The following is a 22,476-nucleotide window of genomic DNA, read 5'->3' on the forward strand; positions in this document are numbered from 1 at the left end:
ATGGTAATTTCAATGTTGTCATAAACATTTACTTCAATTGAAATCTAGTAGTGTAGTTTATCCCAGGACAAAAGCCTCAACCTGGATTCTGCAATATTATAAGGGTTTATAATAAAATACTAAAATATTAAATAATAAAAATGTTCTGTTGTTGTATCTATCATTTCAAATGTTTCCAACAAAGCAACATGTGTTACTCATAAGATATCACACACACACAAAAAAGCAAAAGTCATATTAGTAAAATAATAATTAAAAATGAAAACGATTGCCAATTGGGAAATATGATTATCAACAAAAGGTTTATGGAGATATGCGAAAAAGTATAAGAAAAATATGTTGATTCTTAATACTAATAAAACAAGTAACTTATATAGATAATTAAAGTGTTTTCATACCTAAAATGGTACTACATTAACGAGATCTAAAATGACTAGAAAATTGCAATACTTTTCAACTGATATATTAAAACGCTTTACAAACCAATATTAATTGTTTAAAAAAAAAATTAAAAATAGTGTGACGTAGATATTAAAAGATGGATAAAGAGATGAAGTAGTCGCGACTTTTATTTTGAAACTATTTTGGCTGTCATTGAAACTCCACCCTTTGTTAAAGCGTTAGCAGGAAGTTCTTACTAAAAATACCCCCGACGTCAGGCTAAAGAAAGAACCCGACCCAGCCGGACAGATTTTGGGATTTCATGAGGACGCCAAGGTGCCTTCGGAAACATGTCGGGACAGAGGGCAAGAGACCTGTGTTCAGCGAATAAATGCCCGCTGCTGCTTTTATCTCTGCTCGTTGTTTATATCAGCTCCATCAACTCAGTTTCCGCAGGCGAGCTGAAGACAGAGACTTACAACAAATACTACAATTACGACGAACTTACCGAGCTTCTCAAAAGTCTCGCCGTTAAACACCCCAGCATCGCCAATCTGACCAGCATCGGCAGGTCCGTTGAAGGCAGAGAGCTGTGGGTGATGAGAGTCACCAAAGACATCAGTGCTGCTGATGGAACAGGAAAACCCAAATTCAAGTATGTGGGCAACATGCACGGAGACGAGACCGTGTCCCGACAGGTGTTGGTTTACCTGCTGGAGGACCTACTGGAGAAGTACGGGGAGGATCAGCGGGTCACGGAGCTCGTCAACACCACCGATATTTACATCCTGCCGAGTATGAATCCTGACGGCTTTGAAAGGTCCGTGGAGGGGGATTGTTTGGGCAAAGATGAGGGTCGGCATAATGCTAAAAACATCGACCTGAATAGAAGTTTCCCAGATCAGTTTGAGGAAATACACTTGAATGCAGAAGACATCCCTGAAGTTACTGCTGTCATAAAGTGGATCCTGGAGAACAAGTAAGGCCATTCACGTAGACTTGCTAGAAAAATCAAACTTATGACCATATGAAAGGAATAGTTCAACCCTCACTCAAAAATGTTGCTTGTTAAAACTACTTATTTAAAATGAGTTGGAACAGCACAATTCTTGAGTTTTTTTGGGGGGACAACCTAATTTTTTATGTTAAACCCACCTAAATTTGTAAAAACTAATAAATTAACTTTAGTTCTTCATGTTGTGCCAACACAAATTGATTGTGTGGAACCCAGCATTTTTTACAGGACTAAATGTAATCTTTCTCTCACAAATTACTCACCCTCAAGTGGTTTCAAATCTTTTTGAGCCTCCCTTTGTCAACACAAAATCATTTACTTTGAAAATTATTTAAAAAAACTACCTTCAATAGAAGGAAAAACAGAGAATGTGGATGTCAATGAATACATTTTTCTAAATATCTTCTTTTTTATTCAACAGACGAAAAAAAAAAACTCAACAAGTTTGTGATGAGTAAAGGAGTAAATGAATGCTTTAAATCAGTTAGAAACCTTCTTCGGTTTCAAAAAAGCAGACGTTTACCTACAACTGGACTTTCTAAAAGGGTTTTAGTTATCTAGTAATAATGCTTGGAAATAGAAAATATTAAAATTCATACAAAATCCCACTCATTCACTTCTGATTACTTTTTTAAACGGGTATAATTGTGACACTTAACAATAGTTCTCCATTAGTTATGCATTAGTTTAATACAACTGTTTAGCTCATGAATTTGAAAGTTACATTACAAATATGTTTACTAGTATAGTAACTTTCTAATCAATGCAGTTTTGAAATGTAAACAAATGAAACCTTATTATAATGTGTTACCATGTCAATAATATTAAAAAAAATGTCAACTCGTAGAGCTAATAGTAATAATTATAGAGATATATTAATTAGAAGATATACCCTTTTCTAATTAACATCTACAGTATTTCAGTTTATTTTCTGAGAGTATTGTTGTGGTTATTATTTTTGCAAGTGCAGTGTCTGTAGAGTCTTAGAATCCAGCATATGCATCGTGTTTACTTTAATAAATTTTCCCTCCAGATTTGTTCTCTCTGGTAATCTGCACGGCGGGACGGTAGTGGCCAGTTATCCCTATGATGACTCTGCAGGTCATTCTACTGATGGCACCTATAGCAGATCTCCCGATGATGCCCTCTTCAGGCACTTGGCCCTTGTTTACGCAGAGAATAACCCGGTTATGAAAACCGGGCAGCCAAAGTGTGAGGACAACGTGAACGAATCCTTCCCGGATGGCATCACAAATGGAGCAAAGTGGTATGACGTACCAGGTACGTCGTCATCTTACACATTCTTCAAATTTTCATTTTTTTTTCTTCTGTTTATCTGAATGTCACAGTCTTTTTAGCAGTCATGCAAATGCAAATTTCCAATCCAGTGGGGTATTTTGCATGCACTGCAAGGAATGGTCTTTATTTGATTTCACCCACATTTTAGTTCTCTCAGACCATTCCATATATATAGTCATCATGGGATGTTTATAACGTTTTCACTGGTTAGAAAGACAATAGTCTAAGAAGTAATCCAAAACCTGGTCTGTAAGCTTACTGTTCTGGCGTTCTCTGATTACTTTCCTTACCAGGCTGTAACTTCAGTCTCTGCAGTCTGTATTCTCAACCATTATTGTCAAACTGCAGAAATCTGATCCAAAATGTGCCTTGAGGCTTGCAGGCCAGGTCCATGATGTACTTAGGACTTGCCCAACCAGCCTCATAGTAAATACATCTTATTTGTTGTATTTGGGCAGGATTCCTTCAAGTTTTGTTTGGTTGTTGTTTACAAAGGGGAAATCACTAGGAGAATTCTCTATGTGAGGGGGTGATGAAAATATTATGAATTACGACATATCTGAGGCCAACATTAAATATATGACACCCTCTTTGGTATCAGATTTCTTCCTGAGTTTAATTCCCATGCAAATGTCACCTGATCTTTAGCTGTTTGTTTTATGACGTGTGCTCAAAGTATTACGTTTATCTTTTCAGCATGCTGTCTTTCAGATTGAGTCACACAGCAATCATTTTTATTTTTCATTTTAACTTTAGTAGAAGTTTAATACTTTTTCACATCTTGGTCATTTCTCTTGGTCATGCTTTAAGCACTAAAATTCTAACATTTTTCTAAGATTTTCACCTCAGTAAATTACTACTTTGCTACTTATCAGTTAGGTTAGCGGATTAGGGATTGGGAAGTATTAGGGATGTAGAAAAAGATTATACTCAGTGGTGTAAAGTAACTAATTACAAATACTCAAATTACTGTAATTAATTTATTTTTCTCAGGAAATGTAATTTACTGAGTAGTTTTAAAAATGTGTACTTTACATTTTTAGTGCAAATGTACTTTTACTCTCACTACTTTCCTTCAACCTGCAGTCACTACTTTATTTTTTCTTGTCTATGGGAATTAGTAAAGTCAGTCCTGTAATTCCTGTCCAATCAAGTCATACATAGAAGGTAAATTGCATCATAATGAACTACTTCCATGTTTGGAAGCATTAAGTGTCCAAGAAGATGTTCAAAATCTTCACATGCATTGACCCAGAGACTGTTTAGATCAGGGATGCCCAAACCCAGGCTGTTTCTTAATTCCAAGAACGCAGAGAACGGACTTGCGTTCTTGTGGAGACCGGTCTTGCCAAATGTCCTCGGAAGAACGAACTCGGGAGACCACGAGGGCAAAGAATCCGTCCTTTGAGAAATGAGATGCTGCGTTCTTCCTGATGGTCACATGACCTTCACGGGTTTTAAATGGTAAATTATTTAAACATTACAGCATTCATACAAAGATTTGTTTTCCCCCCTTTTAAAAATATATACTGTGCATAAAAACATTATCAATATACTCTGCACAATATAAATAAAACTGATTTTACTACGAATTTCAGCAAACAAACACCCAATAATGTGTTTATTCCTTTATTAAGATGTCCATGGTAATGTTTACCTCCACTGTTTCATTTAGGGAAACTCCTTAGGTAAATAAGGTAAATCTCTGAACTTAATAAATCTAGATAAAATGCTGCGCTTCCCACCTCCAGTCGCAATGACTTATGGGACTTCCAGAGCGAGTTTGACGCTCAAGTCTGCATCGGTGCGTCCTCCATATTAAGATCACATCCGGGAAGTTTCACGCATCCTCTGTTCTTGTGGTCTTGAGTATTGGAAGGAGCTGAACTTTGGCAGGTGATGATGTCGTTACACGAGAACTTGAGAAAGCCTAGTATGAGATTAATTAGCTAGCCCAGGTCCGTCTAATTGGGATTGGAACTAAACTTTGCAGGACACCGGCTCTCCAGGACCGAGTATTTGCACCCCTGGTTTAGATGCATGTCACTGATGAGAAGATGATGGATATTTACTGTATGATTACGAAATGGCCTTAAACACATAGCAGGCACAAGACGTCAACATGCCGTCAGATTGAAATCGTACTATAACGTCGTGGAGACGCTGCATTTTGTTGGGAAATGAAAATCGGGTTTACATCAGAACTCAACGTCAGCGCAATGTCCAACGTCCAACCTAAAACCAACCAAATATCAATGTCTAATGATGTTACAGCTTGCCGTTGTGTCGACGTTACCACCATGACATCTATCAGACGTTGAATTTTGGTTGCCATAACTGATGAATAAATGTCAATATTTGACATCAATAGAATGTTGGTTTAAGATGTAGGCTCAACATTGGATTTTGGTCACTTTTTAAAAACCTAAAATCAACCAAATATCAACATTATTTGATGTCATTATTGGACATCAAAATAGTGTTGTCCTTAAATGCTGGCTAGACATTGAATTTTGGTCACCTGACATCACCACCTAAATCTAACTTGATATTACCTGATTATGACATTGTGTGCCTGCTGGGCAATAACTAAATGCACTACAGAATGTTAGGCTTACACACACACATCCACAAATTACATGTAAAAGCATCAAGTTTTAACAGCATAATACTCATTACTCAATACTCATGAGTACGTTTAAAAGGGCTACTTTTTACTCCTACTTTGAGTAATATTTACAACAGGTACTTTTACTCTACTCACACTACATTTTTTTAGGCAAGTAATGGTACTTTTACTTAAGTATGCTTTTTCAGTACTCTTTCCACCACTGATTATACTTTATAAATACTAATAAATGGCCAAATTTGACATTGGCCATAAAATTGACATATTGCTAGATATTGCTCAATCCACGCAATTAGTTTGGGCTGGGGCGTCCAGCCAAGCTCCTCCGTCTGGCTGATGTCACATAATTTGCGACGCTCTCCTCATGTAGCAAAACCATAGAGCGAAACAGACGGCAAAATGGGAAAATGCAAGTTTGCGTAATTCTGGTTGGAGAAAGACGAGTTGAAACAGTGGCTGAAGCCGGTCACTGAAAACAACACTGTAATTTATTCTTTAATTTATTCTCCACGTAATTTGTTCCTTTCGAGCTTATCTGGGTTCTGTTGCAGTTGTGCTTCATTGATTTATTTAACTACAACTGTTTATTAACAACAGTTTATTAAGTTAAAGGGTTAATACTGATTAGAACTTGAAGTGGCGATGAGTTCTTAAAATATTCTGAGAAGGTCTTTAAAAAGTATTAAAAATATCTTTTAAATTTCGGCTTTAAAACTCTCTCGATTAGTTTAGAAAGTTTTAAGTTTGCATTTTTTTGACATTCATATTTTATTTCAGTAAGTTAAACTGTTTTTTGCAGTTTAATTTTTAGTCCGTAATAATAACTACAGATTACAAAATTGTCATACTTATTTGTTTTAGTAACTGGTATATTTTATCATATAGGATCAAGGTAGCAACTTAAAAAGTCTGTTCTGTGACCTAAATCCTGTCTTCAATATACTTTGAAGATCTACAGACCACTGGCTACATTTATAAAGTTAATATTTAATCGTTTTATGACAATTCCAGCTCTGTCTAGGCAGTCATTTCTTGTTTCCTCATACTTGTATGGGAAAAATAAAAACATGATGGAAGGTTCTCAGAATGAAGAATAGTTGTTGCACTTTACCATGACACTGTGGCACATTTTAATAAGCAAGTTTAACCTTAGTCTTTACTCTTTACCTAATATTATGCACAAGGATCATGTGCTAAAACAGGATCTCTCTCTTTGACTCATCAGGATGCCGTCACGTTTGTTTGTTTTTCTGTGTAGCCGTTACAGTCAGAATAACTGTTAATAAGGATGTGTGACTCTGACAAACAGAGTAACTGTGTGTCTAGCACCTTCATTAAACATGTTGCTTTTAATCACAAGAGTCGTCTTGTGAGTGTCAGTCTTTTTACTCTAGACCGCATGACGTGTTTTGAAATAAAGTAACTGTTTTACTGGTTGTTATCTTACTGAAAGGTTAGATTTACAGGCAATTTGCTTACAATTTGGTCTGTCCTCTGAATTTGCATGACTGGAAATAGCTGCCCTGAGCATTGCTATGTTTGGCAAGTGTATTTAGCTGTTACTATAAAAATGACATTGCACGAATGCTAGAGCATTTTGCCCTCTTATTTCTGCTTTTGTGTTATTCATCTGTGAAAGTCAATAAGCCCACATCTTTGGCAATCAAGTGCATTTTAAAATGGTAAAAACACACTTAGATACAGTATATGTGTTGTGTTTTCTTCCATCTCGAGTTTGTTCCAGTTCTAGTTTGGTTTAGCTAATTTAGTAGATGGTTTGAAGTGTTTGTTTAGTTCAGATTCAGATGAGGTGCTTCCTCTGATCCTGGTCTTGTGTGATAAATGCAGAGAGCAGTCCTCAACTCTAGGCTATACTTAATTTTCTGCATTTGTTAGATGCTTTTATACTCTATGACAGTGCTTTGTGTGACATTTAAATTCGCAATGAAAAGCTTTTTCTGTGTGTTTTTTTGTTTATTTATTTTTATTGTTAATGATTTCAACTGAAGTGGAGAAGAGATTTACGTTAGCAGCTAGCGAGCTATCTGTGGGCAACTAAATCAGTTCTTCCATTACTGATCCTAAGTTATGTAATGTGAAAAACACATTGGCTAAGTTATTATTATACCCAACAAAAGGGACCAACAGAGTTTTATTTTGTGGGTTCAGTTTATCTGAAAACACATGCATGGATTAAAATTTTATTAAGTTAATTGCCATTCTTTCGCTCGATTAGAACAGATTAAGAGCTGAGTGATATGACATGAAACATCGATATGCTTTAAACATTAATATTCAACAGTGTTAAACTAAATTGGCCTTTTTGCGTGAGTGTGTGAGTGAGTGTGTGAGTGAGTTTGTGAGTGAGTGAATGCTAGAGTGTTTCCCAATACTGGGTTGTGGCTGGAAGGGCATCCGCTGTGTAAGACACATGCCAGAATAGCTGGCGGTTCATTCCACTGTGGCGACCCCTGATAAATAAGGGACTAAGACAAAGGAAAATATTTAGCAGTTCACGTGTGTGTTGCCTCAATACAAGCATACAATTGTGTATCACTATAAAAATACACTGTAAATTTCACAATATATACACAATAATCAGACCGCATGCCTCATCAGGGTGGAGCTGAATAGATTCTGTTTCCTGAAATCCCTGAATTTTTCACTCTGAGATGTCAACAGCTGAAATACTCTGTGGCAACGCATAGCTGCCGGCTTCCTACACTTCCTTAAAGTGGAATGTCACAGTCTGGGGTTTTATCAAATTGGACTGTGTTTCATTGGAATTGTTTGTTTGAGGATCTACAGGAGATTGAGGAAACAATAGTGCTTGAGGCTATATCATTTTCACATACTGAACTCTTATCATTCAGCTATACCCAAGTATATCCAGATATTCATTCAGTGGCACCTTAGAAGAAAATTAATTGGCCTATTTATGGTGGCATAAGACAGGCAACATACTATTATATTATATAAACAAAAATCTTCTTTAGACTATTTTAAGAACGCATCTCCTCCTAGACCGTTCATACTACAACCTCCAAACCTCCAAACTATACTGAATTAAGTTGCTATGTATTTTCCAACTGATCCAACTTACGATTTACTGAAAATTGACCCAGAAATTTTGGAAAAGTCCCATTTACTACACATTGGGTCAAAATTTATGACCTCATATCTTTCCGCCAGACAGTCATACAGATTTAATGTTGGGCGCATTTAACTCCTTTAACCAATCTGCCAATCACTAAGTCAACTTACTAGCCACACCCTAGCAACCATGTACAGCCCCCGAGCCACTGTCCCACAGACTTCTATTTAAAAAAAAAAACTGCCATTAACTTTACATTGGACATACTAACAACACACCAATCCAAACTAGCAATATATTAAATATATACTAGAAACATACTAACAACATACTAACATACTTGTAACATGCTAATTTAAATTATAAATGTACTAGCAACATGCTGTTTTATACTAAATTCATACTAACAGTGTGCTAGTTTTTAAACACTAGAAACCTAATAACAACATGCTAATTCATACTAGAACCATGCTAAAAACATGGTAGATTATGCTAGAAACATGCTAGCAACATGCTAATTTAAGCAACCACCTAGCAACACCTTAGTAACCACCTAGCAGCACCTTAGCAGCGACCAGAACACCTTAGGCAACCATCTAGCAAAACCTTAGCAACCAGTCATAACACTCTAGCCACCACCTAGCAATGCCTTAGCTACTACTCAAAACCGCATGGCAACCACCTAGCAACCACTCACAACACCCCAGCAATCACCTAGCAACACCTTGACAACTACCTGGAACACCCTAGCAACTGCTTTGCAACACCTTAGCAATTGTCTAGCAACAACTGAGAACACCTTAGCAACTGCCTAGAAATGCCTTAACAATCAGTCAAACCATCCTAGCAACCACTCCGAACAGCCTAGCAAAGCCTTAGCAACCATTCAAATCAACCAACTAACGAGCATACCTGGCAACACTCCCGTTTTTCCCAGGAGTCTCCTGTATTTCAGACCCATCTCCCGTTTTGTTCTGTCTTCCAGAAAACTCCCGAAATTTCATCCCCACCCCCGACCGCCTCTCCCTCTTTTCTCAGCTTTTTGGTACAGTTGTCGGATCGCCGACCTTGGTAGTACAGACCAGGGACCCCACTCTTCAGTTTTTGGCTCTTCAATTCGTAAAACTCCCACCAACCCCCCCTTCAGTTAGCAAAACTCTGAACATTAAACATGACGATCCATACTAGAAATACACTGACATATATGTAGTTATCTATGGAATTAAATCACTGTCATAAATATTTTGTGCGTAAATAAATATTGTGAGCATAATTTACGTTACAGGCAGCAAGCACAGAATTTCTCAGTGATCACTTAACAGTTTTTAAGTATAACATGACATCTGTTGATTAAGTAAAGTACACCCATCGTAAATTTATCAGTTACATATAAACAAGCAAAGAAAATGTCATATCTGTGTCTGTTCTAATCGCAGATTTTGGAATTGTACCCTTATAAAATTACGAGTACGATCTGTTTTTCTTTACGATTTTACAATTACAGATGCGTGAATTTTATTTACGCACAGAATATTTATGACAGTTATCTTATACTATAGTTATCTATCTATGCCAATGTCTAACGTCTTAACTACTTCAATGATTTAAACTTTTAAAACTACTTCAAACTTTCAGACAAGGCTTTCTCAAGCCACCATAAAGCTACAAACTTTACTTTACTAGTTAGTTAAGTGTTTTTTTACCACTAAATCTAGAGTATATTTCTAAACTCTGTGATTTCTAAAGACAATGTAAGGTCAGTAAGTGTTCTATGAGTTTCAGCAAAGATGGGTTTGGCATTATAGGTAGCCATGATCGATGTTTGCTGTCTAACCCATATCTGTCAGCTCTTTGTACTCTAAAATCCATCTTAAAATGGATTCAAGTTATTTTTAAAAGGATCCAAAACTAGGTTACCTTGCATGGACCAACAACCCCCCCTGCATTTATTATATGGACCTGACGTAAGCAAATGGTCAATCATTCTTGAAGTCACTCCTTTTGAAAACTTCTTTGTATTTAGATGTTCTTTGTGTTTGCAGACGCTTAAAGTTTAAGCCGTGACAACCCCACTATGTCAATTCATCCCATGCCTTTGGTACACAGTTTGTCCTTACTTTCCATACAGGGGGTATGCAGGATTTCAATTACCTGAAGGGGAACTGTTTGGAAATCACCATGGAACTCAGCTGCTGCAAATACCCACCCTCATCCCAACTCAAGACCGAATGGGAAAACAATCGTGACGCCCTACTGGCCTACATGGAGCAGGTACAAGAACTTAATGTGCAAGCGATGACATGCATGGCGAGTTTTTAATGAGGCCTACAGAAATGTCAGTACTGTTCAGCTTTCAGAGTTGTTATGTGTTTGTTTAGATTCATATTGGAGTGCGTGGCTTTGTAAGGGCCGCCAAAAATGAAGCTCCTATCGCTGATGCTGTGATTATGGTTGCGGACATTAAACACAATGTGAGCACCTCACGTTTTGGAGACTACTATCGTCTGTTGCTGCCTGGCACCTACAGCATCACCGCGGTAGCACCGGGGTATGTAGGAATTATTATGGTGTGAATATCTATGATAAAAACTGTACATATTCAATATTCTTAAAAGCTCAATTCAGAAGCAAATGTGAAAACCTTTTTTTAGTTACTTAAAACTTTGCATTTATATTACAAGACTAATGAACAAATGACTCGTGTGAGTTTTTTTTTATTAATGTTATTTAATTGTTTGTTTTTTGTAATTAAAAAAACAGCATGGCCAATATTGTTAGTAACAGCTGATTTTTATGAGAATTTTATGAATGTATAGCTAATTCTGTATTAGTTTTGTAGTCTGATTCACAAATGAGGGTCAACATTTTTTTAACAATCAAAAACTCATTTTTATAACAAAAAAATCAAGAGACTTGAAACCATTTGGCTTATAGTAAAAATAACTAATAAATGACTCTTATAAAGTCCTTCATTTAATAAAAAAATAATAATTATATTAATAATAGTTAGTGCTGGGAACAGATTAATCATGATTAATCAAATCCAAAATAAAAGTTTGTTTTGACATAATATGTGTGTGTGTGTGTGTGTGTGTGTGTGTGTGTGTGTGTGTGTGTGTGTGTGTGTGTGTGTGTGTGTGTGTGTGTGTGTGTGTGTGTGTGTGTGTGTGTGTGTGTGTGTGTGCGCGCGGGTTTTATATATTTACTATGTATATGTATGGAGTAAATCTAGGGCCATATATACTTAAAATACAAAATAAAAGAACGTTTTGCAAACCAAAAATAAATTATTTAACAAAAAGAAATAAATAAATGCAAAATCTTCAAAAATTGTAAATCAAAAATAATTTTAGAGAAATAAAATGAAATTTGCAAAAAAAAATAAATAAATAATTAAATTAAAAAATTAAAACGTGCAAAAACGAGCAAAATTATTTGGAATAAAAATAAATTAATAAATAAACTCACCATTGACTAAAAAGCAAATCAAAATGAGCATTGCAATTGACTGAACAGATTTTGTAAAGGCAATGCTATAAAAATGTTATGCATATATATATATATATATATATATATATATATATATATATATATTATTATTTATTTTTTTTTTATCTATTTTTATTTTTTTGCTGTTCTTTATTGTTTGCAAATTTTATTTTAATTTCTCAAAACTTAACCCCTCCTCCTTTCTAATAACTGATTTATTTTATATTTGCCATGATGACCGTAAATAATATTTAACTAGGTATTTTTCAAGACACTTTTATACAGCTTAAAGGTTATGTAGGGTAACTAGGCAGGTCAGGGTAATTAGGCAAGTTATTGTATAATAATGGTTTGTTCTGTTGACTTGAAAACAAAAACAGCTTAATAATAATTTTGCTAATAATTTTGTCCATAAAATGGTTTTTACAAAAATAAAAACTGCTTTTATTTTAGCCGAAATAAAACAAATATAACTTTCTCTAGAAGAAAAAATATTATCAGACATACTGTGAAAAATTCTTTGCTTTGTTAAACCTAATTTGGGAAATATTTAAAAAAAGAAAAAAAAAATCAAAGGGGGGCTAATATTTTGACTTCAACTGTATATATGGCCCTAGATTGACTCCATGTATATGTGACACACACACACACATAGACACAAACTATGGAAAGAAATAGTTACTTATTTAAATGTATGTATATGTATGTATAGTTTGTAACATGTACACATATATTTTATATTTAAATATAAATTAACTTTTTTCCCAAACATTTGCATGCCTGTGTTTATACATGCATAACAAAATATACACAGTATACACACGTAATTGGGTCAAAACAAACTTTCATTTTGGATGCATGTAATTGTGATAAATTCTTGCCTAGCACTTATAATAATAATATACTGCAACCTTGCAATAAATAATTCAACAAGCAACTTGCAGGTCTGAAACATTGCCCTTTGGAATATAAAATATTAGCATAGAGAATTTCATGCAAATTTCTTTTTAAATGACTGTAATATACCTAAATGAACTGGAATAGAACTGACTGAAAAGCTTGAGAACCAGAATCAATGCTAAGCCCTACTGTTATTGTAACAAAATCTTTCTTCTGGGACTCTTTCACAGTGAGGTTTACCATTTTTAAATCCATTTTTGTATTTATCTAGCTACATCCCTATGACTGTAGCTGGGGTGGAGGTAAAAGAGGGAAAAGCAACTGTGCTGAATATCACCCTGTTGTCGGAGAATGACGAGAGATCCACAGCCACCCCAAACCCAGAATCCTCCACTGACACCTCTGCCAGCAGCTCTAACAGTGGCAGCACAGACAACAACAGCAACTCTGGTGCCAGCGACAAAGCAGCAGATCTCACAATACAGCCTCAGGAGTTCCGGCATCACCGGTACATTGACATGGAGCTGTTCATGAAGAAATTCAGCTCTGAGTACAGCTCCATCACACGCCTCTATTCCATTGGGAAGTCTGTGCAGAAACGTCTCTTGTGGGTCATGGAGATCTCCAACAATCCTGGTGTCCACGAGTTAGGTACTTCCCTTCCATTTGATGTATATATATATTTTTTTATCATAAAGAACATATGTATACGTCGAGTGTTATGCTCGGTATATTTGCATGAATGTTGTATTTGAAACCGTGTGCTGCAAAACTGTAACAATTTACATTTAGAGTATTTAACAATTCAAAACTTGCAGTTTTTTTTACTTCTGCCAAATGGATAAATGATTTTTCTGATATCATGTCATGCTTGCTGACCAATCAAATACTCTTTACTGTTGGATGTGTCCCATCCCCCGTTAAGTTGTTTTCTTCCTCTGCAGGTGAACCGGAGTTTAAGTATATCGGTAACATGCATGGCAATGAAGTGGTTGGTCGTGAATTGCTCCTCAACCTCATTGAGTACCTGTGTCGCAACTATGGCACTGACCCTGAGGTCACCCAGCTTGTCGACACCACACGGATCCACATCATGCCTTCAATGAACCCGGATGGTTATGAAGTGTCCCAAAAGGGTAAGTCCTTGCCAGCCTATTACTTGTCTCCATTTTTTTCTTTTTTTTGACCAATATTATGATATAAACATGTAACAAAAATTGCAAGCCCTTTATTGTGTTTTTGGAATAAACTGTTCATTAAACAGTGAATATGGAATAGTTATAATGCTAAGTTTAAAGCGTATTTTATTAATTATCTTGTTTGTCAATCAATCAATTATTTATTAATTGCTTTGAAACAGACAGAAAAATATATTACTGTTAGATATCATTATTAATTTTATTATGCTGCTTTAAATGTAACAAAAATGTTAAATTGATGTTTTTTTTTGTAATCTGAGAAACATGATATTAGAAGTTTGTGTTTATAATGGCAACATAGGATAATAATAATACCCTGGTATTATTAATAATCAAAACCTGACATATTACAGATTATTATAATTTTTATTATCATTATTCACTGTTACCATTGTATTTTTGTTTTACAGTCCATCCGGAAAGTATTCATAGCGCTTTACTTTTTCCTTTTTTTTTTTTTTTTTTTGTTACAGCTTTATTCCAAACTTTTTCCAAATTCCAAATTTTGCATTTATTTTCTCAAATTTCTACACACAATACCCCATAATGACAATGTAAAAAAAGATTTTTTGAAATTTTTGCAAATTTCTAAGAAATAAAAAACCTAAAAAATCACATGTACATAAGTATTCACAGCCTATGCCGTGAAGCTCTGAATTGAGCTCAGGTACATTCTGTTTCCACTGAGCATTCTTGAGATGTTTCAGCAGCTTAATTGGAGTTCACCTGTGGTAAATTCAGTTGATTGGACATGATCTGAAAAGGTATACACCTGTCTATATAAGGTCCCAGGGTTGACGGTGCATGTCAAAGCACAAACCAAACATGAAAACAAAGGAAACGTCTGTAGACTTCTAAGACCGGATTGTCTCGAGGCTCAAGGCTGGGGAAGGTTACAGAATTTTCTGCTGCTCTGAAAGTTCCAATGAGCACAGTGTATCTGTAACATCATCTGTAAAAGGAAGATATTTGGAGCCACCAGGACCCTTCCTAAAGCTGGCCGGCCATCTAAGCTGAGTGATTGGTAGAGAAGGGCCTTAGTCAGAGAGGTGATCAATAACCTGATGGTCACTCTGTCTGAGCTCCAGCATTTTTCTGTGGAGAGAGGAGAACCTTACAGAAGGACAACCATCTGTGCAGCAATCCACCAATCAGGCCTGTATGGTAGAGGGTCTGGACAGAAGCCACTTCCTGCCAAAAGGCACCTGAAGGACTCTCAGACATTAAGAAACAAAATTCTCTGGTCTGATGAGACTAAAATTTAACTCTTTGGAGTGAATGCCAAGTCTTATGTTTGGAGAAAACCAGGCACTGCTCATTACCAGGCTAATACCATCCCTACAGCACAGCGGTGGCAGCATCGAGCTGTGGGGATGTTTTTCAGCAGCAGAAACTGGAAGACTGGTCAGAATAGAGGGAAAAATTAATGCAGCAATGTACAGAGACATCCTCAATGAAAACCTGCTTTTAGAGTGCTCTTGACCTCAGACTGGGGCGACGGTTCATCTTCCAGCAGGACAATGCCCTAAAGCACACCTCAAAAATATCAATGGAGTGGCTTCACAACAACTTGGTTAATGTCCTTGAGTGGCCCAGCCCTATATTATTATTAATAACTGTTATCGTTGTATTCTTGTTTGAGCTCCTTACACAAGTTTTATAAAAGTATTATATATTTATTTAGTGTTTATTAAGTTATTCTAGACAATATTTTCTAATATTTATCTATACTCAGTGAGAAAAACTCTCTATGCGGGAGTAACAATATAATATGGATGCAAAGAAACTGCTTTCTTCTGTGCAGGAGATGTCGAAGGCATAAAGGGCCGTAACAACAGTAAGAACTACGACCTGAACCGTAACTTTCCTGACCGGTTCAAACTGATCACCGATCCCATCCAGCCAGAGACCCTGGCTGTGATGAACTGGTCAAAGAACTACTCATTTGTGTTGTCTGCCAACCTTCATGGAGGTGGGTCCTTATTTAAAATGCTTCTGTTTGACTAGGAGCTAATGAAAAACAAAACCGATAACCTCTTTGTCTGTATCAGGCTCTCTGGTGGTGAATTATCCATTTGACGATAATCTTGAGGACGTTATCGGATACAGCAAGTCCCCAGATGATGCTGTATTCAGGATGGTGGCTCTCGCTTACTCTCAGGTGAATACTGGCTTTCTGTAATAACAAATGACTTGAGCTTTGTGTAATCATTAAAGGTTTAATCAAGTAGCAGTTAAATATTCTCTGTCTGAAATTTTCCTTCAGGAAAACTCTGAAATGCATGAAGGTCACCCCTGTAAGGAAATGAGTTCATACCCGGAATATTTTCAAGATGGCATCACCAATGGCGCAGCATGGTACAATGTCCACGGTGAGCACCGACTGTCAGAAAAAGTTTTTTTCGTCAATTGTCTTTATTTTTGGTTTTCAATCTAATGAAAAGAAAACTGCCAAAATATCATTTTAAGTGTTTCTTTTATTACATTTCATACATATTTATATTGGTGAAATTATCTAAATGAGTTTTGTTTTTACTCTTGCACAGAGCTATACTTTTTACTTTAGCAGTACTAATATAGATTAGATTTGACAGTTTTCTAAAGTTTTTAAAGAGGGATATGTTACATAAGTTGCCCAATTATAAATTATAAACCTAATTATAATTCTTTAAAATGATGTTTTCTGGCTCTTCACATTATATTATGAATTATTGAGTCATATAAAAGGATTTCTTAAAATGTCTTAAGTAAAGAAAAACTAAAAAACTTCTGATTTATTCTAAATTCGTTTGCTTGGTTGTGTGCGGCGATTGTGACATCACCGCAGTGTTTGCAGATGTTCGATTTGGGTGCGCGTGACATGCTTTCAGCTGGCAGAGTGCACACATTTTTTTTTTTACTTGAGCAAACAGTTCGCACAGTGCTGCATTACATTTGAGTTGAACATGAATCACTTTGAAGAGATATTGGTATGTGGTACAGACATCTTTATGATCCGTCCATGCGTGATCATAGAAATATCCATATGGCCAATAATTCTTGACTAGACATTGCAAGTTTCTGTAAAAAAGTTTAGAAAAATTTCTGGGGTAAGTTTAAGCCACAAAGAGAGGCTGTGTCAAAGGTGGAGACCCACTTGGTTTCAATACACAATTACAGAATATGTTTTTCCACCAGTCATAGGTTTTACACTGATGTATATATTACACTTTTGAATTTAAAACAAATTAATAGCTACAAAACTAAAATTAATTAACAAATGATTTCTTTGATAACTGGAAAAGAAGATTTGACTCTATCAGTTTACAATATACTGATGCCCTATTTTTTTGGGTGTAGATATGGAGAAGTTCAGTGAGATATCAGTGAGATATTGAGGAGCGAGATTATGAAGTGCCTTGAAAGTTAGAAGTAATATTTTAAAATCAATTCTGATAGAGGAGTGGTGTGACGTGCTCGTGAGATGGGGTCCTAGAGATGACACGAGCTGCATGGTTCTGAACCAGTTGGAGTTTATGGAGAAGTTTGGAAGGAAGTCCAGAAAGAAGTGCATTACAGTAGTCAAGACGTGAAGTAACTAATGCGTGGATGAGAATGGCTGTGTTATTGTTGAATGTTGGTGTGCTGTCAGGTATTGTCACTTTGGAATTATAAGGTTCTATCTGCGTTCTGAATGATTTTGAGATATTGAGCTTTAAAGTTTTTGCATTCCATAGCAAACAGCACGTGTGTAACATTTGTTTTTTTTTTAAATAAAAAGTTTTAAAATATAAACATCCTATATTTTAAATAAGTTATCAATTAATAAGAATATGTCAATAACTCAATTTTGACAAAAACCTTATAATTAAGGTGACAAATTTTGTTCATTTTCATAAACATGAACATGTTCATGAAATTTTATTAAGGAAAGCAAGGTATAAAATTGTGTTATGAATGCATTATGTATTTCCCTCAGGAGGAATGCAGGACTGGAACTACATGAACACAAACTGCTTTGAGGTGACTATTGAACTGGGCTGTCACAAATATCCGCCAGTTGCGGATCTGCAGAAATACTGGGAACAAAACCGCAAATCACTTCTGCAGTTCATCCATCAGGTCTGACTCTTTTTAAAAAAAATTATATTTTCACTTTGCCTTTAAACTGCTTTTTTTCTCTCCGCCTATTTTCTGCTACACACCATATAAACTATTTGTTCGACCATCCAGGTCCACCGTGGAGTAAAAGGAATGGTAATCGACAGCAAAGATGGATCTGGCATTCCCAATGCTACCATCACTGTGGAAACCATCCATCATCAAGTCACATCCAGTTCTTTAGGGGACTACTGGCGCTTACTCGTTCCAGGAAAATACAAGCTGACTGCCTCTGCCCAAGGGTACAATTGTGAATTTTACGCGTGATTACTTTTGACCAAACTGATTTGCATATATTTTAAAGCTCACAGAGGCCATTAAATCCCTAAGTGGTCACTGTTTTAATAATACTAAACATTTAAAATAATTTAATTGTTTACTTAATGGCAGGAATAATGTTGTAACTTTAGATTATTGGAATTAATTCAATTTAGGGAATTTCCTCAAACATTGCTGACATGCAATTATTGACATTTATTTAATGCTATTTATTTCATTAATTGTTTCTAATTATTGATTTTAATTTTGTCATTACATTTCTTATAAAAAAAAACACATTGTGATAATGTATGTACACTGCTCGGCGTAAATGAGTTCACCCCTTTTTGAAAATGAATATTTTTATCCATTTTTTTTTATCATTCAGTGAATATAGCCAATAATGTTTTGTGCATTTAAACAAAACAGATTTATTACTGTTATATCTATTAAAATAAGTTTGTTCAGCTAGTCAGTTTTGGCACAAATATGTACACAAATATGTTATAGTAAAGCATTCTCTAGAAAATATTCATTTAAAAGAGAGGTCTGTGAGGGGTGTGCCTATTTCTGCTCAGCACTGTATGTACATACATGTCCGGGCTTTTCACATTTGGTGCCAATTCTAATTCTCAGCTCATTTCTAAAAAAAAAGTGTTAAAAGTGTTTATGCATTTGTTTAATTGTGTATAAAAAATAATAATAATTGTGTATAAGAATGTAAATGACTCGTACCTTCTCTTTCATCTTTTCAGCTACATGTCAGATAGTTCTTCTGTCACCGTGCCTAAGGACGGATTGGAGATTGTTAATTTCACACTGACCCGGATTCCCACACATGCAAACGGACAGGAGACAGAAAACACAACCCCAGTTTTGGACCCCAGTGTAAGGGAGTTTCAGGCCCTCATCAAGCAGCTGTCAACCCAATCCGGTTTGGACAAACTGATCCAGGACACTCCTACCGAGAGTAGCTTCCGGTACCAGCAGTACGGCGAGGTTTCCGAGTTCCTGCGTGGACTGACACTTAACTTTCCAGAGATTACTTCTCTCCGCAGGTACAGCGATTTTTCTAAACACATCCCACACTTCACACTGATTGATCATTATACACAGACGTTCCTCTTGTGCTGTTTTTGCGTAACTCTTTCTTTTGAGTGTGCAAGTGTGGAGTTCAGTTATATGTTTTTGCGCTTCAAGGGCTAAACATGTCAGATAATGTCAAAATTTTACCTTTTAAAACACAGTCAATTAGGTCTAGATTCAAAGTAAACAGCCGAGGAAGTGTCTCATGTCTCCATGCTTTCAAGGCACCCTCTGACAACTGCCTATTTTCATGCGCTGCGTGATATCATTCCACCTAGTGCAGCCATGGAAGAGCAGACTATCTTGACAATTACGCCAGAATGGAAGTATAGTTCCTTGCAATATTAGCCTAGAAAATAGTAATTTTTCATTTTCCGTCAGTATTATTACATGTTGTAACTACAGAAGACTTAAACTTTAAATACAAAAATAATCATAAGTAAAATAAGTAGGGTTGGGCCGATAGACTATGCCATCGTCCATCGCCAATGGCCGAATAACTTCACAATTCTGAGCCGGCATCGCGATCCATCGCCCCACATTTATACTGATATATAACTTATTGTTTGCAAGTCATCTTAATAGCAATAACGGTCTTTTCATGAGCTGTGTTAAATTTTACATATAGCTGCCGCTTGCACGGCTGACATCATCGTGAGGATTAAACGAAGGATTATACAGTACCTCTCGCGCTTAAAAGTGTGTAGATTTAATAGCAAACGCTGTTACCTGCAAACCCTGTCCCACAGACTTTACAGTGAATGGCTTTAGTTATTTTCATAGCAGACTTGAAGCCACTGAAAGTCTTTTATCCATTCTTGGAAAAGTGTAAATGGTGAATAAACATTCAGCACATGATCACTAATAAGATGCGCCATTATTAGTAACTTTAGGTGGTTTCTAAAACAGAATCTGTCAGTGTTATTTTCATTCGCTCATCTTCAGCTCTTCACATTTTCGTAGTTGTAGCTCCTGTCACCTGAAGGCTGAAGGCATCGATGAGAGATTGACAGCTTATATTAACCAATTAATTCGTGTTCAGTTCTAGCAAACATTCCAGGCTTTTTTTTTACTTCAGCAAGTTCACATAACAACTGTTTTAATCTGATCCTGAGAGCTGCGATTGGCGTTTTTAGGTGCAAAGATGCATTCTGAATAAATGTCTCCTAAATCTGCACACACGGTGAGGATTTTGCAGTGAAAACATTGCAAATGTATGCACTCAACCAATATATATTTTTAGGTCGCATGGATAACATTTCGCGTGCATATGCGACCAAAACGATTGAGCCCTGACATCTCTACTTGTTATTATTTCCTCATAATAATATTAATAAAATAAGGAAGTTAACATCAATGACAATACAAATTACAGCGAACTCCAAACAAATTCTCGTCTCCTCTACAAGCTATGGGAAAAAGCCATTGTAACGACACAGATCACTGCCTATTCATGGCAGAGTCCCGTGGAAAAACTGACTGACAGGTGGTAATTTGTGTGTAACTTTATTTATTTATGGTTTGGTTATGGGTAAAGCAAAGACCATGTGGGTTAGGTAATGAAAACAGTAGGCTACAATTAATTAATTAGTTATGAACTAATTAATATTCAACAACAGCCACCCCCCGCCTTTGACGACGATCCCATCGTCCATCGTGATGTTTCACGTTAGACATCGTGCGATGCCAAATTGGTCTACATCGCCCAATCTTCATGCAAAGCTAAGCTAACAGTGACCCTCACCAGAACAAGAAATTTGCTAAATGGATTCAAAAATGGCTTAAGTCAACTTTTTAACTCTAGGAGACTTGAGCGTGAAAAATGAACGTTTTTCAAAAATAGGTGGAGTGTTTCTTCAATATTATTCAAAAACAAAAGGCAAAATATCTGTTAGAACTTTTTGAAGAATGTTAAGCACAGTTTTCTTCTGTGCATCAGTATTGTTGTATTGGATGGAAATGCCTTATTTGTTTATTACTGACTGCTTGCTGGTTTTTAATAATGTTTTAACTTTATATAAGTTGGGCTAGTATTTTTAATTTTTTATTTTGAATTTGTAATTAAAGGTTAAATAGGAACATCATGGAAAAAGCTAACATTAGCCTGATAGCAATGAACATCAGCATTACAAATATTGTTTCTAAAGACAATCATGTATCTTTTAAAAATGTTGAAATTTATTAGAATAATTTTTGGCATGATTGTCCTTTATTTTATTTTTTTTTTTTTGCACAGTGATCATTTTAGCAGTGCAAGAGAAAATCTAAATAACTAGGCTTACGAGACCTGTGGTAAAAAAAAATCCTTTATACTGAGCGATAGAGCCTTTAACTGGCAATTTTAAATTGGCAAACGAAGAAATGAAGACATGTAAATATTGGCATTTTATCAAAGTGTAAGTATTTCCATGGTTTATAAAAAATGTTTTTGAGGATCAGTATTTTTAAGGTATCTCATTAAAGGAGGTAATACCCGTGTCTTAACAGCACAACACACAAGGGTGCTGTGCCTTTCCCTGAGAGAACACCTGTTCAAAATGAACAAAAGTGTGAAACTTGCTTTAGCTAAATCCCAGATGTTATTTGTGGTAATTACAGCTTGTGTTGAACCAAAGTTTAAGGTCACCAAGTTTAAATGAACAAAGAAAAGGAAAGCATAGTTTCATTCATATGTTTAGGGTGGGTAAGAGTTTTTTATGGCTTTTTTACCACAAGGATAGATTATATTGATTAAAAGTGATAGTAATATTTTTGTGTGTGTATATAAAATACTTTTTTTTTTTTATCAAACTATCCTAAAGAATATGCTTGTAAATTTCCCAGTGTAAATTAAAATGTTTCTCGCTCAGCATGTTAGTATGATTTCTGAAGGATCATGTGACTTTGAAGTCTGGAATAATGACTACTGTAAATTCAACTTCCATCAAAATAACAAATTATATAAATAAATAAAAAGATGATAGAAAACGGGTATGTAAATTGTAAC

The 22,476-nt window shown here is 35.7% G+C and overlaps 1 protein-coding gene across 3 annotated transcripts in view; it reads left to right on the plus strand.

The window, feature by feature from the left end:
* Nucleotides 1–639: 639 nt before the first annotated feature.
* cpda (carboxypeptidase D, a) overlaps nt 640–22,476 on the plus strand; it is a 37,707-nt gene continuing 15,870 nt past the window's right edge. For all 3 annotated transcript variants that reach the window (XR_015509454.1, XM_087284206.1, XM_087284207.1), the window contains exons 1-12: nt 640–1,360; nt 2,430–2,677; nt 10,547–10,689; nt 10,797–10,966; nt 13,079–13,458; nt 13,752–13,943; nt 15,811–15,978; nt 16,058–16,167; nt 16,273–16,378; nt 17,965–18,107; nt 18,219–18,388; nt 19,160–19,462. Coding sequence is in view for 2 of the 3 variants with exons in the window: in XM_087284206.1 (XP_087140332.1) it covers nt 732–1,360; nt 2,430–2,677; nt 10,547–10,689; nt 10,797–10,966; nt 13,079–13,458; nt 13,752–13,943; nt 15,811–15,978; nt 16,058–16,167; nt 16,273–16,378; nt 17,965–18,107; nt 18,219–18,388; nt 19,160–19,462 (2,762 nt within the window). In the remaining variant the exon portion in view is untranslated. The remainder of the gene's footprint in view (nt 1,361–2,429; nt 2,678–10,546; nt 10,690–10,796; nt 10,967–13,078; nt 13,459–13,751; nt 13,944–15,810; nt 15,979–16,057; nt 16,168–16,272; nt 16,379–17,964; nt 18,108–18,218; nt 18,389–19,159; nt 19,463–22,476) is intronic.

Source organism: Danio rerio, chromosome 15 (genome assembly GCF_052040795.2).
Source record: "Danio rerio strain M-AB ecotype USA chromosome 15, GRCz13ab, whole genome shotgun sequence".
In the NCBI taxonomy this organism is placed as follows: Eukaryota; Metazoa; Chordata; class Actinopteri; order Cypriniformes; family Danionidae; genus Danio; species Danio rerio.